Raw genomic sequence first — 20,232 nt, 5'->3', positions numbered from 1 at the left:
CAAATACTAATTTTAATTTTAATAGGACTATTCAATAATCAATGAGTGATCGGCCTATAAGTAAGGATTAGGTTTAATTATTATTAATTGTAATTAATTTAACTTCAATAAAACATACAATCTGTTGTAATCCATCTGTTTCTGTTGTCATCATTGTTTTGTAATCTGAGTTAAGAAAATAAATGTTATATTTTATTATTTAAAACCGTCTTTCATTTGTTTTGTTAATCCGACATAATACCTGTGTGTAAAAGTTAAAACTTGTATAAAAGTTAATGAAGTTTTACCCATATAAAATCTAAGTTTATATCATATCATAGCTACTAGTAATTCACTGTAAGTAAAACAATAAATTTAGCTATATCGGTAGGTACTATAATAGTGAAGAACCAGTAATTTTTTATAAGAAAGACATTTTGCAGAATCATAGAGAAAAAATTTCGCTTTACTTGCTCGCTTCCCGACTTCAATATTCATAATATTAAATGCTTCTTTCTGATATCTGATACTTTATATTTTAGGTCATGTTAATTAAAATTGACATGAAATTGAAGTCATATACAAATGAGCTTTAAAATATTAAATTGCGTAAAATTCTTTTGAATATTATGTTTTTCGCCTTTTAACATTTTGGCACCATGACATCTTTGCGTCTGCCCGTCGAATACAAATTGGTCGAGCTCCAAGAATAATATCGAAATTAATGTGTTTTTAAAATGCGACAATGTTGTGTCAAAGCTTGAATAAATTTTATAGTCTGTGGGTATTTTTAACATATAAAATACATATCCCATGACAAAGGATAGGCAAAAAGATTCTTAATTGAATCAAAAATAAGGAAGAAGATGAAATAGCATTATAATAGGTTATAATAAACATCCAATAAAAAATATCGTATAAAGTAATATAATATCTATACCTATAAATGAATACAACAAGAATTAACAAAGACTATTGCTAGAATAATCTATTCTTTATATAGCTAACAAAGCTCAATTCAGAATATAATTTATTAAACGATCACTTCAATCACATTGTTTCACACCTCACGATTTGCTATAGACAATGCACCGTTAACGCTACTTACATCTGATTTATAAATTACGGTGTGAAAACGCGAGTAGATTACTAAATAAGATTAATGATCAGTAGAAATAATAATGACTACTGCCTTTTATCAGTTAAAACGTGGAAAATATCTCAAATCTCTATAATTTATCATAATTATTGTAGTGTTTACAATCATGAATTTATGAGGATTATATCGGCGTGATTGGACTCAGGGAAGGGTAAGAAAAATATTGACTCTACCTAGTTCTAATTCTGCCTGATCGTGAAAATCTCTAACAAATTAGGTGCTTGTTAAAGACGAAGACAGACTTAAATTCTTGTCTACAATTATACTTCGTCCAAAACGTAAAACATACCAATTACCTATATTTCATAAAGCGTATTGTCAATTGTAGGACAATGTAACAAATCTTCGCCAAAAGACACATCAAGGCAAAATAGACAAACATATAATATGTATATGTAATTGTTACAACCTTGACACAAACTAATGACATGAGCTCGTAAAGTTTATAAACAGGAAGATGCCTAACATAACTGGGACTGTAGCTTAAGGCTGTATATGTTCAGTATATGTTCATATGCAAACAACACAATTTGACATTTTCTAAACAACGAGTTTACGACGTAAATAATTTAATAAAAAGATAGAGTTAAAGGTAGAGCCGCTTTTAGTTTTAAGAAATAATCTTCATAATACCTAAAATCAAGTCAATTTACCAAGATGGTACTAAATAAAAATAAACTTTAATAGTGTATAAGTTTAAAGTTTAGATATGTGACAATTTTGTCATAGTATAACGAAACACTGGGCCGAGAATAATATTAAGTTGTTTGTATGAATGTATGCTTGAGTAAAATTACTATCAAGTAAAATGGTCTCAATAAAAAAAACTGTTCCCTTCTTTAAATAATGATTTAATATGCACACAATATATATAATATAGTAAGTAGTGAGCATTGTTTCATAGTCATATTGTCACCTGATTCATATAAAATATATAATATATCAAATGGCCAATGGGTTAATTTTACTTAATAAGGTGTATTTCGTACTACTGATTTTATGCAGCAAAAAAATGCAATATAACAAAAACAGTAACTAATTAAACCAGATTAGTAGCGACAAAAAAATATGAATACTTACCAAATTGCGATTACGAGTTTGAGTGTTAATTTCAAAATATAATGAAAAAAACATCTTCGTATTATATCCAAGTTTCAAAGTAACATACTGTTCGACGTATATAAGCGTTATAAATATTAGTTATTAGTTATCAGCTAATGTAATCCTATAATAAAATAAATGAAGGCATATCACATAGCTGACGACTGCAAGGCATTTTAGTTATTACCATCCCTAGGGCTCAGAGGGCGGGGGTGTAAACAACTGAAAACCACGAGTTAGTACCGACCATAACTTTGAATACAGCGCACGTATTTCCCGCCAAAGAAATAAAAAACGCGGGAAAGTTTAACGAGATTTTCTAATTCATTATGAAAAATGGAGTGTGATCATTGTTTTACATGTAAATAGTTCTAATGTGTAATTGTATTTTGAAGAGGATTGTAAAATAGTGCATATGTAAAGGTATGTTTCGTTGAACCGATAATACCTATGATGTTAGTTTTTTGCACCTTGTCCTTCGCTGTAATGCGAAATTCATTTTCTATTTTGTCTAGTTTAGAGAGACACTAATCGATAACTTGCTTTAATATTATCTACACTATGATTATTATTTCACGGTACAAAATATTTGTGTTATTTCTTCTAACATAAAGTGAATAAAATTTGTCCTTATTCTGTGTTAACGCTTTGCATAAGTAGGTAGCTGTTACACACATTGTTTTAATTTTTATTTGAAACACCAATGATTCGTTAATAAATAGGTACTTACCTACTTATTACGTTAAATAAGAATACATTCAATTATATAAGTAAACAAACCTTATCGTAGAGTCTGCAAAAAGTCTATAAATTGAATTAATATTATTACTTAAGTCTTTAATCTAATCATATCGCCAAATATCTTTTTTATCCAATACATTTATTGATTGCCGTACGAATCAAATAACAAACGTTGTTTTCATTTAACTATCAACACAGTCTGAGTATTTGGAAATAAAACATTATTATGATAAATAATTATCATCAATTGATGTTTTTGCTCCAAGGTTAAATCGAGATAAAATATTCACACGTAGACATATAAAAAACTGCCATACCAAATTCATTATTTGATTTTTCAATTTAAAAATATTAAAACGGAATACCTAGGTGATAATTGTTCAGCGACTTGTTTGTGTTATAACATTGACGTCAAAGTTCAAACAAACATAGAGCATTCAAAATTACGTAGGTATTTTACCTATAAAGAAACGTATCTGTTTCTTTATAATATCTGCTTCTTTATAGCTATCTAGCTACTACCTAAAAGTATTAAAAGATATAATTGAGTTAGTTACTAAAAAATCATCAACAGCCATCTTTTACTATAATACTCGTTTAGACAAATATAGAGAACCAGAAATAAAATTTGAATAATTAAATTCTGTGCTGGCTATTTACATACCAAATTTTAAGCATAATATAAATACCAGTTACGCGCAATATCAATCGTTTCATCAATAATACGCCAAAATATTGTATGAAGAGTTTGATATCAAGTTAACATTATACATAATAATAATTATATTGATGAAATATCTGATTATTTGCTAATTACCCTCATTATTTGAAGCGCGTGTGACCTATCTTCAATCTAATACATATGTTTACTACCAACAATCTGTTTAATTAAAATAATGTATTTACGAGTCGTAGTATACGTAACCTACTGCGGTCAAGGTTGCACACACCTGCGAATTTCTCACACAAGCAAACACGTAGTAGGTAAATCAATTTTGTATCATTAACTAGCTGTCCTCCGCGGTTTTACCTGCAGTTCTCCGCTCCTGTTGGTCTTAGCGAGATAATATAGGTAGCCTTCCTCGATAAATGGGCTAACTAACAACGAAATAATTTTTCAAATCGGACCAGTAGTTCCCGATATTAGCGCGTTCAAACAACATAGATTTGGATAATGTTGTTTATTATCAGACATCTAATACAAAGTGAGTGTAAGAAATCCAGTTGGAGATTCGGAGCTTTTTCTTTTAAATAAGCTTCCTAAAACATATTTTAATTATCAGCAGCATGTTTGTTCCCACTGCAGGGAGACAGGTTTCCTGTGTGGTTTCAAGCCATAATACACCACACATGTCGTTGAACTTTTGATTCTTGGACATTCCGGTTTCCTAAAAAAACATTCTTATGCCCTACCCTTCACCTTTCCTCTAATTTAATTTCTTTCCGTACGTCCGGTTGTCTGGAAGAAATCGCTGCATAGCGATAAGACCGCCAATTGTTGTAATGTATCCTTAGATTAAGTATTATTGTAATGATTCTAAGAGCAATAAAGTATTAATCAATAAATAAATAAATTCTTCGTGGTTTCGTTATGATATAGATGATGTGTATATTAAGAAATGATAAGTTATTAGGTACTTTTGATATTTTGAATTCATTTTTATTCACCTGTTCCTTTTCTCATACAGACAACGCTTTATCATTACCTGTTTGAACTTTGGTCTTTGAATGTTAGATATTGTAACCGTTACTCACCCATTTATTTAGCTTAGTTTATTTGTATGACAAAATGTTTAATTTAATGATTTTACATTTCTATCATAAGCATATTGCAAGCATCTGCAAAATGCCAATGCCGCAACGCTCTACGTGTTTAAAGAAAATTTTCGGTTCTTAAATCTAATTTCATATTTATAATCTAATATAAAGTAAATCTATATAAATAGTCGAATAAATAGTAATCATTGTGGAAAGTATGTCTAGAATTTATTCAAAAAATCATCATAAACATAATATATTTTATGTAACCTCTATAAAGAAAAATACTTCTATCAGACGGAGGCCTAACCTCGTAATGAGTGCTTCATCTCTTTATATTTACATTTCGAGCCCCGACAGCTGTTGCATTAGCATACACGGAGTCTGAATACTAAATCTGTTATTTGCTTAGAGAAAACGCGACGGGAATTTCGCTTTTACGCACGAGACTTAACTATAACAATATTGCTACAGTTTTAAGGAAAATAATAAATGTTTAAAAACGTAAAAAAACCCGCTTTAATAGGATATACTTAAAAAAAGGTTTAATAGGATAAACTTATGAAATTGTTGTATTGTCACCGATCCGTGATAAGTGTATTGAATTAAAGTCCATTTAAAGTCAGTCAAATCGACTCCAAAGAGTCGGTTGTATATAAACATATATAGGCGAAGCTAATATGTACATAGATATAAACATGGAGTACAAGAGATGAGTAAATAATCCATTTAATTGAATAGAAACTTATCAACTGATTAGCATATAAAGTGGATTAGTAGCTACGATCAGATAAACGGTAGTTAATCACATTTGTAATACAGAATTAAGATATGTAATTTATTATTGACATTCTTAACTAGATTTACCTATATTTGATTGGGATCATACAATGCAAAAAAGATACAGCTATTTTAATTGATCACATCATGATAAGTTCATCAGAAATTCAATATAAATTACACACATTTTCAAATTATTATCTACAGCCCTAATCTTTAAAATCAAGCTAGTTAGTAGGTACTTAATGGGAAAAAATTATGTTATAGGTATATGTATCTCGCGCTTAGAGCTTTTTTTAAAGTTCCATACACTAACTCATAATTAGTTGATAAACTCACTTCCGTAAACTACTAAACTAAACTACTATGTTAACAATGTACTGAGTAATACAATGTTTACTGAAAGCACTCATATAACATTCTCCGTAAAGGGAAGTTGAAATTTTAAACCAGCTGTAAACGGCTGCAATTAACAAACCCATCATGAACTGACATTTATAATTAACTTGTTTGCATTTCACATAGGAACTCGTTAGGCTAGGAACTTAAATATGGGTGCTTGTAACTTTTGGGTAAATTATATAGTAATTTAATACCTTGTAATATTAAATTAAACTAACTCTTTAGTATTGCAAATGAATAAGAAGAGTGAGATAAAAATATAACTATCTACAACTCTATTCTAAGACTCTTATAGGTAAATACGGGTAAATACGACTATACTCTATGTATACTATATGACTCTATTAGGTTTAACTATGTGACGTTTCATTTAATAAATTATACATATTATATTTTTATATCAATAAAGATGACAAAACAATATTGAATATACAGCGAGCGAAATCACAGTCGTTAAAATAAACTGAACAGTAGCATGTTTGAAAGCCAATTACGTACAACAATGTGTGTCAAATTAAGGCGAGTAAATATATTCACGGTATTATTTACCGCTTGAGTGTATAATGGTTCATATCCATGTGGTACTTTAAGCCTTATTACCACTAATACAATTACAGATTAATTTTACGTTGAGACAAGAATAAATTGTTTGTCATTTATGTCCCACAGTGTACTACCATAATTTATTGTAAAGTAAAATAGACATAATTTAAGCTTTTTGTAGTTGGGTTTCATTCAATTGTAATCGTTGTAAGATTCGGCATAAAGAATATTAGTCGACGCGACGTTTCGTAAACAAGTGCGGGTGTAGCTTTAGCTATAACAAGTACCTAAATGAATCACACTTTTTTCTAAACCCAGGATAAATCTGACCTTATAAAACAATAAAAATGTGGTGTGTGGTTGCTGGTAATATGATGTAGGTAGCCATAGTATATATTTTCGCTAGATACCGTCCTGACTTTACATGTAGAGCTGCATGTTTACTGTAGAGAGACGAGCCCCCCTAGTCAAGTGGCTTTCTGTTAGCGTAGCGTTCAATAGAATAGACTACGAATGTATGAGATTGGCGTAGGCTGTAGATAAACGTATCACTTGACTAGGGGGGCAGTCCCTCACAAATAGCTGATATGTTAGACGTGAGTTTCCCTCCATTATGATTTTAAAATTTTATCTAAAAAATGTTAAAACCTAAAATACAATACTTAACATGAAACAATTTTTCGTAGAACTTTAAGTAATAACTGACATAATCTCTATATTATATAAAAATGAAACCCTGATGAGAGCGTGTAGATCTGTGGTGTAGATCATTGTGGGTATTTAAGTACCTATTGTGTGTGAGAAAATACCAAGGAAAATACTTAATACTCGCGTACACTATAGTAGGTATTTGTTTAGATAAAAAGTGAATGTCCTTACGATCAATTTTTGTGAATAAAATTATCCTATTAATAACATTCACATTCACATTTTTTATGATGGTAATTGATAACATCATATATTTGCTACGTAGGTATTTGGTTCTCAATACTTTTCCGAATTTTAAGACGCAATTTAATGAGGAACAATGATATTGATTTGTTTCGGAACATTCCTTAAAGTATAGTGCATAATATGAAGTACGTAGGTACATAGATATACTTTTAAGTAGGTACCTACTTCTTGTTTAAAGGTTCTATAATCTATAGTCAACACAGTGATACACCCAGCCTTATATTCACAAATGCAAATGGACCATTACACAAGTCCTCGTATTAAATTGTCATACCTCCGTAATGTAATGCCTATATGGAGTAATGCGTGGGTGAGACTAATGTTCAATTGACATAAAACGTTACCACGTTTCTGGGTTAACATTATTATCGATGTTCCTGTTATCTGCGTTCAATCAATTTTCAATTAGTTAGCCTACGCACGAGACCGATTTATGGCGAACATTTACTAATTTGTGATTATATAGGAATGAAAAGCTCAAGAGAGTAAGAAGTATAGTAGTCCTCTTATCAGAATGTGTAAATCATAAAATCAATTTACTTTCGAATTGAAACAAAAGAAAATCATGTGTTGCTTTAATAGAGTTTTCCATCCGTCTCTAACGCTCGACTTTTTGTTTCAGACTGTTCAGTATCACAACAGAACTGAAAGACTTATTTTCATTTCATAGTTTGCTTTTAATTTTATCTGCTAATATGTATCTGGTAATGCAAAGTAAAGTTATAAATAGAATCGCTTTTATCGTGTTGTAAGTAAAAGTAAATATGTTACCTTTCTGCAAACTAAAAAAATAATCTTTTCAAAATAACCTATCAAGTTAAGAATACATAATTTGTGCAAGGATGGTTGTTATCTGAAGTCATTAACCTTTTTTTTTTATAGTGGGGAAATCTTCCAAAGATACCCACGGCCCCCGGGGAAGGAGCCGTGGGTTATGTCGGATTCTTACCGACTAAAACCCCACTGTGTTCCGTCGAGCCGCTTTAATGATGGGGCCGCGGTTATTTGTTAGAATTCTTCCGCGACTAACCTGCCACCTAGAATTATACTATACTAGCGACCCGCCCCGGCTTCGCACGGGTGCAATGCTGATACTAAATACACTACAGAAAAACTGTGAACGTTGTACCTGTATAAAATTAAAAACATAGCGGCCCGCTCGACTCGCCCTATAGCCGGGCGGCGCGGCCGGCCGGTACCGCCGCGCCGCAAACGTCCCGCAATTTTTAAATCTGTAATATCTTCGAAAATATTCACTTAAATCATACGGTGTAAAGGGCCATATAGATCTATATTAAATGAACAATGTATTCAAGGTATTTAATTGGTTAAGGATTAATGCTGTATTGGTTAAAATCGCATCGAAAATTAGCCATTATTTGTCGTAAAAAGTAAATGACAAAAAAAAGTTATTGTGGGTTATCCATAAGAGATAGACATATACCATCGCGGACTTTTCTGTAGACCTTTTCAATGTGTATAATACTTAGTACATTATTTTGATAAAACTCGTAGGGTTCAGCCTGCGTTTGCAATGTAAGCGGAAAAAATGTAAAAATTTACGACATCACATTAGAAACCTCAAAAATAACAGTACTTCTCCACTATTTAATGGATGTTATTATACATATAAACCTTCCTCTTGAATCACTCTATGTATTAAAAAAAACCGCATCAAAATCCGTTGCGTAGTTTCAAAGATTTAAGCGTACAAAGGGACATAGGGACATAGGGACATAGGGACAGGGAAAGCGACTTTGTTTTATACTATGTAGTGATATAAGAAATAATATCGATATTTTCAGAAACATGCATGCTACTCATGTGATTGCCAGTATCTTTATTATCTTTGCAAATAAAAGTGGCATGCTACAGCCCATTTCCCGGCTGATGAAGTTGGATTATCTTACGTCTTTTAAGTTTTAAATACAATTCTTGTTTTGGAAAATTGAATAATTTTGATTGATTTAACTATAATTTTGTAAATGCCTTCATATCTCGGTTCTGTAGATTGTTGTATATTTGATAAGATATTTGTACAAGAAAATTGATTGTAATAAAATTAATTTTCAACTAAACCGTTCGTATTTTTTTTAAGCTTTTTTTCTATATTATGGTGTTCAATAAAGTTTTTTTTACAAAACCATCTGCTCTCTATGAGAGTCAAGAATTGGTAGTGAAATAGATAATTTATTTGAAATTGATTTCATAATATGAGTTACGTACGCAGTTTAAATTCATTGAAAACTGCGACTAAAGCTTATAAACGATTTCAATTATACTTGATAAGGAAAACATATTTGGTCATCCTAATACATACCTACAGAATTATACCTACAATTTACGAAACGAGCAAGCCGCAATCTTATCGCCCAGTCAAAACAAACTCAAATAAAATTAATTCCCAATGAGTAAGTAACCTATCAGCTGATTATTTTGCAACTTTATTTATTCAAGACAGTTCAAACATTCGATAAGACTGAAACACCAGAGGCTTTTCATGTTTTTCAGTCGGTATTTCTTTACGACCTGGTGCAGTTGTTATACCATGTTATTTTTCTACCTTTGTTCAACATTTGTATTGATTTCCGCTTTTGTTATTTTGAAGAAGATTATAAAAGGACAGAAGGTAAATTGCGTAGGTCTCGGTGTGCTTTGAATTCGTAATTTGATATTATTACTGCTAAACGAGTTTCTTTAAAAAATATCCTTGTATTTATATCCAATTTGAGGTACAATTACGTATCTTATCTTTAAGGTTTGTTTAAATTAAACTTAGTAGATTTATTAAACGTTCGCTACGAGTTCAGTCCGTAGATACCTACTATTTTATTTTATGTATTTGCACTATGGTTTTAACAAAGTGATGCGACTTTGTTAATTGGATTCTATTACATAAAATCAATTTACCTACAAAGCGAGAACAATTAACACTAATTAAGTGGTATTAGCAAACTGTCGTAGCACTCTACACAACACCGCATACTAGGTACTTTTTGTAGAGCTACGCTAAAACTTTATATATGAATGCGTGGTATATGTAATCTGCTAATATGCTTATCTTTTCAGGCTGGAAAATATTTATTTGTAATGAAATTAAGTGTCTTTGCAGTATAACTAATACATTTACGTTTTTTACATTGTAAAAATATATAATAAACCTTGTTATACATATAAGCTCTATCACATCGTCGGTGTATTAAAATTGATAGTGTTTTATTCTGACACGTAGCCAATGTACCTTACATCTAAAAAACGTTTCGGTCATTAGGTTCAAAATATTTAATTACTAATAAGTATTAAGTACCTACCTTCCTCTAGGCTCTACACATTATTTCAATATATGTAACTAACTGTGCCCCGCAGTTCCACCCGCATTGCTCCGCTCTTGTTGGTCTTAGCGTGATGATATATAGCCTATAACTACTGCCTTGATAAATGGTCTATACACACCGAAATAATTTTTCAAATTGGACCAGTAGTTCCTGAGATTAGTGCGTTTAAACAAACAAACAAGCTCTTCAGCTTTATAATATTAGTTATAGATAAGCTGCAATATTATTTAAAATATATAAAGAGCTGTTAACCACTTCTATCCCACAGTTTACAATGGGTGGCTGGTTGAGCTACCTATGGTGGGGGGGCGACCCAGACGTTGCTCACCCAGTGTCTGGCCTCACCAAAAGAGAAATATACGCAGTACAGAAGTCATGGGCACCAGTGTATGCTGACTCTATGGCTAATGGAACGGAGCTGTTAAAACGGTAATTGTCTTATCGTATTTATCGTATGTAGGTAGATTGAAAATCTAGTACTTAATGAGCCCTCTTCACAGTGGGTAGCCAATGGTTGGCCAAACAAATGATCGTCGATGTTTGCCGCCATTACGGCGTTTATGAAACAAACCTCTACAACCAACCTCTCAACCTACGGCTGGATCGTAGACAATTCAAGTGTTGTAGCATGAGCTCAACACAATCGGGATTGCCTCTACTCGCCCAATGCTGTACATTGTGAAGAGGGCCCATAATGGTTTATTGGTAACTATGTTGCGAAATTTAAGCACGAAATTTGAGCACACCAAATTTTCTCTTATTGATATTCTGAATTTTCACGTTTTGGAAAAAATTATATGCATATTCCTAATAATAATATGTAGGTATGTACTTAACTAGATACTATGCTAGATACACTTCGCAAAAAATTTCAGCGAAACATGAACTCAAATAATATTAGGTATCTAGGTACCTACAATGAAAATAAATAACCTAGCTCGCTAGTATAACCAAATTATAATATGGAAAACACAATAAAACATTCAATAGGTAGGTACCTATACTGTACCGTCGCGTCGCTATTTCACTTTAAAGCGCGTCACACACGGTGAAGATTTTATCTTAAGATACTGTTATATTTTATATTACAGTATCTTAACGCAACCGGTATCAGCGTTCGGACCATCATTTTTCTTTTTGTCATTGCGTACTAAGACTCCTGTAGAACCGCCATCCTGTTACAAATGACCCACAAAACTTCGCGTCATTTGTAACAGGATGGCGGTTCTACAGGAGTCTTAGTACGCAATGACAAAAAGAAAAATGATGGTCCGAACGCTGATACCGGTTGCGTTAAGATACTGTAATATAAAATACTAGCATTCCGCCTGCGGCTTCGCCCGCGTTTTCAAAAAAAAACCCGCATAGTTCCCGTTCCCGTGGGATTTCCGGTATAAATAGCCTATGTCACTCAGAAATGATGTAGCTTTCCAACAGTGAAAGAATTTTTCAAATCTGCCAAGTAGTTTCGGAGCCTATTCAATTCATACAAACAAACAAACAAAAAATCAAACCTTTCCTCTTTATAATATTTGTATAGATAACAGTATCTTAAGATAAAATTATTATTATTTATTTATTTATTTGTGTTTTACTTTATTTTTTATCTAAACTACAGTATGAGTTTATGTATATATATATTATATTTATTATATTATATTTATTATTTGAATGTGTATTATATTATATTATATGTAATATATATAATATTTTATATGTATGTATTTATTATAGAACATATATAGCTATATATATATTTTGTACTTCCTACCTACCTCCTCTTTCATAATATTACTCCACACAGTAGGTTGCCTGGAAGAGATCACTCTTAAGTGATAAGGCCGCCTTCTGTGCTGGACTAGTTTTTAAGTTTTAATTTTAAGGATTAATTTGTATGCCAGCACAATAAAGTGTAAATAAATAAATAAATAAATAAATAAAATCTTCACCGTGTGTGACGCGCTTTATGGTAATTAATAATTATTCTCCCTTAGAATACAGAATATTATAGCCTATAGGTATATATACTTATACCAACATACTTCTTCACGGTAAAATCCTCCACTGAACACCTTCAAGTATCTACACATTAAATTCTAAGCACGAAGCCGCCCCTTGATCTTCACAAATTCATGACGGTATTTTCTTAGCTACCTATAGCGCAGCGTGCTTCAGCCGAAAGATGTCTCAAATATTGAGATGTAGGTACCTATAGGTACAAACTTACCACGATTATTTCGTTTCCAGGACTGAGAATATTATTATATTTCGCTTACAAAAAAAAACACTTCTTCATCTTACAAAATACAAATACCTACAACATGAAAGCTGAAATGTTCAGTAGTTAGTAGGGAATCCAATCCCGCAAACGCGGGATCCCGCTAATGCGGGATCCCGCAACTTTTTGCGGGATCAAAAATGCGGGATTACTCATGCGGGATCCCGCACGTTCGCGGGATTGAAAACTACTAACCAACTTGCCAAATTAGGTGTGAAAGGGATAAAAAAACATACAGGCGTCATTCAACGTCATATTTTCTTGTTACAAGTTAATGGTCATAGTGCAATCTCCAGTGTATTAGATATAAGCTTCTTGTAATATACCAAATACATACATTATTTATTACATTTCAGTAATGGTTCGGTCACACTACCAACGACTACGACGACAACGACCAAAATTCCCATCCAGACAAAATTCGTTCAAAATAAAATATTAAAATTTCCCGTCATACTCGGAAGAAAAAAATTTCGAGGTCAATTAATAAAAAAATAGGTTTTTTGCGATTTTCGCCGAGACGGTAAGCTAATCACATAATTACCTGGGACCAAAATTGTAGATCATAAAATTATCTATAAAAAAACTTCCAATACATTTTTTTCTAGGAGCCACCGTTTCTACGAAAAATCTATGTTTTCATTTATTATTCGCAAAAAAAAATTCCAATCACCAGAACGACAGGAAATTTTAATATTTTATTTTTAAGTGTGTTTTTCACAATTTTGTTAAATTGCGACTGGATGAAAAATTTGTTTGTGGTCGTCTTCGTCGTTGGTAGGGTGAACAAATCCTTAGCGAAATATCGTACGCTTATGACAATTAGTATCGCTAGCGTATCTTAATCGTGTGTGATACCTTAAGATACTGTAATATTTTATATTAGAGAATCTTAACATAAAATATTATAGTATCTTCACCGTGTGTGATGCGCTTAAAGCGCATTATAAACATCATTATATTTAATCTTATATATAAAAATGAATCGCAAAATGTGTTGGTAAGCGCATAACTCGAGAACGGCTGAACCGATTTCGATAATTCTTTTTTTATTATATTCCTTGAAGTACGAGGATGGTTCTTATGTAGAGAAAACGTAAACATGTACCACGGGCGAAGCCGGGGCGGACCGCTAGTTTATAATATAAGTGATAACTTTGCTTTATGTTGATAAGAATAATTAAAAATATTTGTGTGTATTTTCTTTCTTTAAATTACATGAAACAAAAATAATAATAATTAAAATCAATCCCGCAAATCCCGCGGGATCCGCGGGATTGATGTTCATAATCCCGCAGGCTTGCGGGATCGCGATTTTGATGCGGGATTGGATTCTCTAGTAGTTAGTATCAAACTTATTATTTAGGAGAATTATCTATTAAAAAGAGCAAAATATTATGAAATATTAATTAAGATAAAACTTCTAAGATAACCTTTCATTACGATAACCTACTCAAAGTAAATATTTACTCGTCTATATTCCAGATTATTCCGATCATATCCAGAAACGAAAGAATTCTTCAAAATGGTCAAGAAATCGTCAGAAGAGGAATATCCTCAAAATCCTCAATTCAAGGCGCATGTTGTCAATCTAATGGCTTCATTAAATATGGCAGTAATTAACTTGAACCAGCCAGAGGTTGTGGCGGCCATGATGAATAAGCTCGGAGAGTCGCACGGCAGGAGAAAAATAGAGCAGAGACATTTCCATGTAAGATATAACATTAACTTTTTTGATATTACAGACTACAGTGCCTACTTTAGATTTCTAGAATATTTTGTTATCAGCTGATGTTATCTTGTAAAGTTGGCGTGATAGTGAAATAAACGATGTATATTATCGCAATTTTTATAACACACCATTCCCACTAGGTACCTAATGACTAAACGTTGTATTATATCGCAAAAATTAGGTTACATTTTTTTAAGAATATTATATTTCTTTAAAAAAATCTCGTTTGAATGCTATAAAACTTAAAATCAAGGTAGATTACCATAATGGAAAAACAAAGACTGCTTTTACTAATATTAAATACATTTTTTTACAGGATTTAAAAGACGTCATAGTGAAAATGTTCATAGAAGTCTTGAAACTTGACAACGCTACGCTAGGCGCGTGGGGCAAGACGGTTGAATTCTGGTACAAACACATATTTGAGACTCTTGGAACCAAAGGGGAAAGCAGATAACGGAGTTAAATTTAATTATACATTTTATATGTCTCGTTATTATATAGCTAGTCTATTACAATTTTATGATATTGTACGTATGTTCGTAAGTTTTAAATAAATGATATAGTGAATTGTGCAGTTGTAGAATTTTCATTTACTCAAAGAAGATAATATTGCTATTTTAAACATTTTCTTTTGTATGAGACTACAGAAGGGAGAAGGGAAAAAGAAAGGGATAAATAAAACAACAGATTTTTTAATTTTTTTTTATTTTTTTTTTACAATTAATCAGATAACATACATATCAAACCAGCCGAAGTATGGCTAAACCCATTTATTATCTAAACTTATGAACAATACAAGAAATTGATACATCTCAAATTTACTTACTTTAAATATATAGATATATTATATATGCATCCACTCTACATAAAATCTACAACCTACTTATTCATAATCTAAGTTTTGCATAAATTCAAAGTAAATATGCCCAAAAGAAATATTGTTGAACTATGAATATACATATAACTTTTTGGCAATTAATTGAGTATCATTTCTGTGCATAGCAAAATTAATTTTCTTTAACATGTAACTTAGATCTTATTTATAAAGAGGCCACAAATATAACATACGTTTCTGTCGTCAGTTCGATTACATAGGGACTTTTGTTAAATATTATTGCCTATATACTATAAACGTTACTCTTATGAAATGTAAGAAAAATATCGTTACGTTTAACTGAATTAGCCTAGCAGTGCTGTGCAGTGAGTCCGGGTGTACGGGCGCCCGCCGTTGTGCGTACACGTTGCGCTAACGTACCGGTGTCGAACCGCCTCCTACACTCCATACCTACTACACTTAATGTAACATATACCAATACAATACCATACAACACTTCACATAATGATCAAAACAACTATTTGTCATCTACATAAAATTTTTTCCAAATGTTTTATATTAAAATATTTCTACTTATCGTAACCTTTAATTAGTTACAGCCAACTTTACAAATAATTGATACATTAGACTCTCAAATAGATCTCTACTAACTATTATTAATGGTAAAAAATAAAGAATAAAATACTTCTAAACATTGCATTTCAATCACATTAGGTTTAGTTATAATTATACAATAATAACATCTTTTTAAAACCCGAACATAAGTATTACAAGAACATTGATATCGTTGAGTTCTGGAATGGAAAATAGCACACTTAAATTCACTAACTGTTACACTTACATAATAATTATTGTTCTCCTGCATTGTTTGTAAAATACATTGCTTTTAGGTAGAGTTTCAGAAAAATAACAATAAAAATATATCAACTATATTATACGCTGATATAGTCCATGATATATACCTTAATTAAAAATAACTTAAAGAAACGTTAATACAGGTGGGTGTACCAAATAACAGTGCAGTGCGTTCGATAAGTACGGGGGAGGCGATAAATAGTATAATTATAATATATAGGTGAGGTTATCGAATGAGGTAATAGATAAAGGAGCGAGTGTGCGGGTCCAACTGCTTCTCTTATTTGGTACGCGAGGTCGGGTCGGTGCGTGCGCTGCGGGTACACCCCCCGCTGCAAGGCACTTACCGGCGCGCCCGCCGCGCACGCACCGCCCCACTCACGACACGCTTTCAGATATTGACAATACACGAGTTTCAAATAAATGCCGAATAGTTACAAAAGAACATAAGGAACACTACAGCAGCAATCAAATTGCGAATACATTTGTACTACATAAAAACTTAATACACAACCATTTGCGCGAAAAAAGACTGAAAAAGTTCAACTTTTTGTCACAATGAAACAGGTAACAATAAAATATCGAAGCGTAAAGGGACTTCTCGCGCCTTTGAGAGATTTTTTTCTAAATTTTAAATATTGAAACTTTGTAACCGACACATCTATCTAACGCGCGAGATATTGCGTAATACCTGTTTCATTATCCTTTAATACTAGATCTTTAGAATAAATTTCTCATCACAGAGATTTGCACAAAAAATCTTCTATATTAAGCCTATTGATATTCAATTATGAAATTTATTATCTGCTTATTACAATATATGTCCAATAAGAGTACGAATATAAAGGAGGATTAATTACATGGATGTAATATGAGACGAGACAGCTTAAATCTACACTAAACTTATCAATTAGTATTATTTTGATATTGTTATTTTTTACGACACTGCAACACGCTTTATATAAAACTACATTGTACTTTAAAAACAAAGGTGGTACCGAAAAATATACTTTATTATAAAAACAACAACGCCAATCGTTTATTAATTTTAGAGAGATGCCACACATACAAACACTATCAAGGCAAAGTTGCACGTACATTACGATAACTTAGAATTTTAATGTTTGAACGCAATCAAATCACGGCTATCGCGGATATGAATACAAAGAAAAACATTCGATTTAGAAATGTTATGACGATATGCAAAGTTTGAGGAAAATAATGTTCAGATGACATCGGTGGTATGGATACCTAACATTGTTATCAGTCTCTGTTCGTACAGATGTCATGTCGTTTGGTTTACGCTAAGACTGGGTGGACTCCTGCACATAGAACATGGTGGGCTCAAGTGACGAGTCGGTGCCGAGTGCCCATACTAACCCCTAAAGTAACAAATACGCGAAGCAGTTATGTCTCGTCACATACATACGTGTCGCTGGCAGTAGGAAACCTCTAACAAAATAAATATTTTCATCCGACTCACTGGATAATATTAAAAATATTTTCTTAATCACAGCTATCAGTCTGTCAAAATTTAAATTAAGTATATTTCAGAATTGGATTAGTCGTTCCTCACTTACTAGGTTATTCAAGTACAATCAAGGTACAAAAGTGACTAATTTAAGAGCGCAGAGTATTGTTTCATGTCGCCGATACAAGTTGTACGATAAATTGGAACATTGGAAAATTTGGTCGTTGAAACTACGTTACGTATATCAAACGCAGAGGCGTCGAGACCGTATCTCTTATTATAGTACAATTGAACAATGAATATAAACTTCACACAGGTACAACAGAGATCTAATGAAAGAATAATACGAATATAACTAGTTTCATATGAGGATATGATTTAATAATTATGCTCGATAACAAAAGCTCGTGTTAAGCGATGTTCGAATGCGAGAGACTAGAGAAGCAGTGTGTCGTGCTAGCGAGCAGTACTGGAGTCTACTGCATCAATTAACTGTTCGTGGAGGGGTTGGCTTCGATACACATACATACATATATACATTATACGCGATATACTCTTCTGACAAAACAATCAAATGCAATATGAAAGGTATATTTACGAGAGGCTCGCGCGGTGCGCGGCCGTTGTACGGTTTAGATTGTACATTTTCACGAGTACTGCTCAGTGAACAAACGGACTGAATGAATCTTACTGATCTACAATAACTATAAATATAGCAGTTAAAAATATTTTCAGCGATCACATTTATTTAAATTACCACATAGAGAAATTTAGCTTAGTTCAACATTATCAATGGCCCGCTGTTTACACGTAAAGTCACTCAGTACATTTTTTTTAAATATTTTGTATTAATCAATTATTTGTGTTTATCAACACCCTTTCACTTACAGCTATATACCAATAATACAAAAATCCATTTACTATAATTAAGGTAAATTTTAGATATTTAAACACTAAAATGTAAAATATGAAACATCCTAAATAAACTCTGATATTCCAATTTTAGGCATTAGCTCAATTAATTAAATATATTCTTGAGTGACTATGACAAAAGAGAAATAAATGCAATATAATAATACTACCCAACGATTCCCTTGTAACATTTCACAGGGTCCAAGCTGCTCGGGCCGACTACCGTCCGTACGTCCTACGGTCCTACGCTACGTCAAAGCCTTCGTTAGTATATATTTGGTATTCACTTATCGCACCACAAACAAGACTAGAGGAATGATTGCCTCTTGTGCCGTCGGCGCCGCTTCGCCGCCTCTCGCCACGATCCCTCATAAATAAGGAAGACTAGTTTCATTGTAGATATCACCTAATGTGCTTCTATTGTATCAGGACGTCAACGACAACGTACAAAAATATATATAAATAAAGACAACAAGCTTTATCCCTTATCAAATTAAAAAGGCCCTGAATATTGTGCACTATCACTACGATTATGTCGATACAGCTAATTACGTCAACACATATTATGCAGTTATATTTAAATGGAAAATTAGAATGTCTTTTCAGTATGCATCGGCGGTGAGCGTACGTTCCGGGGTGAACTGAGATTTCGTACACTTGGTCCCTGTGTGACTGCACTCGTGCAATACGACGGCGTCTGAGATCGGTTCGCTTTCAAATGCTTTAGCGTCTCCCCGGTCCTGTGAGACTCGTATCCGCGACGTCACCAGATATAAAAATATTCGCATAAGAAAATAAGCGGCAACTAACGCTATTGCAACTTTCTATTTATCAGACAGAGTAGGAATTATTGTTTACGATTAATTTTATTATAACAGTATTTGCGGGGCAATTGAGACGAGACGATAAGGATACGTCGTCAACTCGATGCATTATTCTAAAATGGTCCATTTAATTTAAAACATTAAAACTAATCATTGGAGATGGCAATACTAAATTTAAAAAAGTTTACTCCTCTAAGGGAATAATAATGTTAAAGATATAAATAATAAAAATAAAACAACAATATTATGAGCAAACTACTATTTGAATACTTGAGCTAAAATAATAACCAGAGCAGCTTGGATTAGATAGAAACCGTCAAACCGGCAGTCGTTTAATGAAATGGCTCCCATTTGTACGATCAATAGTTTGTTGTGATGTCAGAGATCCACAGACATTATCTAATGGCATTTAGACATATACTTTGGCATTTAAGTATTATGGAATCGGTTCGGGAAGCCCGCGTAATACGCGCGAACGACGGACGTGAATCTAAAAGAAGCAACTTATCGAATTAAATATTAATTCGGGTATTAAACTTCATGAAAATCAAAATAAATAGATAAAAATAT

General features: G+C 32.3%; 1 protein-coding gene and 1 long non-coding RNA gene across 3 annotated transcripts in view; both read left to right on the top strand.

The window, feature by feature from the left end:
• LOC149906375 (uncharacterized) overlaps positions 1 to 20,232 on the top strand; it is a 260,872-nt gene that overhangs the window by 149,283 nt on the left and 91,357 nt on the right. The gene's annotated exons all lie outside the window — the stretch shown is intronic.
• On the top strand, positions 2,484 to 15,339 carry LOC149906380 (cytoglobin-like). Of its 2 annotated transcripts, none has more exons than XM_090104496.1 (4): positions 2,484 to 2,662; positions 11,021 to 11,181; positions 14,516 to 14,741; positions 15,079 to 15,339. In XM_090104496.1, exons 2-4 carry the CDS (start codon positions 11,027 to 11,029, stop codon positions 15,217 to 15,219), a joined length of 522 nt encoding a protein of 173 aa, XP_089960622.1. In that variant the 5' UTR covers positions 2,484 to 2,662; positions 11,021 to 11,026; the 3' UTR covers positions 15,220 to 15,339. The 2 variants fall into 2 exon arrangements, with proteins under 2 accessions (XP_089960622.1, XP_089960621.1); XM_090104495.1 differs by lacking the exon at positions 2,484 to 2,662 and adding an exon at positions 9,941 to 10,046.

This window comes from Colias eurytheme, chromosome 8 (genome assembly GCF_061535395.1).
Source record: "Colias eurytheme isolate Ceu_HAF_F1 chromosome 8, ilColEury1 Martin Lab GWU primary, whole genome shotgun sequence".
Taxonomy (NCBI): domain Eukaryota; kingdom Metazoa; phylum Arthropoda; class Insecta; order Lepidoptera; family Pieridae; genus Colias; species Colias eurytheme.
Note: the sequence above shows the minus strand (reverse complement) of the source record. Positions and strands in the feature narration are given on the sequence as shown.

What these genes read in the sequence shown, in the direction of transcription:
- LOC149906380 (XM_090104495.1), top strand. Translation starts at nt 9,966, where the DNA reads ATGTTATTTTTCTACCTTTGTTCAACATTTGTATTGATTTCCGCTTTT. An exon ending in AGATTATAAAAGGACAGAAG is followed by an intron (nt 10,047 to 11,020) that starts GTAAATTGCGTA and finishes TCTATCCCACAG; the next exon opens with TTTACAATGGGTGGCTGGTT. An exon ending in TAGAGCAGAGACATTTCCAT is followed by an intron (nt 14,742 to 15,078) that starts GTAAGATATAAC and finishes ATTTTTTTACAG; the next exon opens with GATTTAAAAGACGTCATAGT.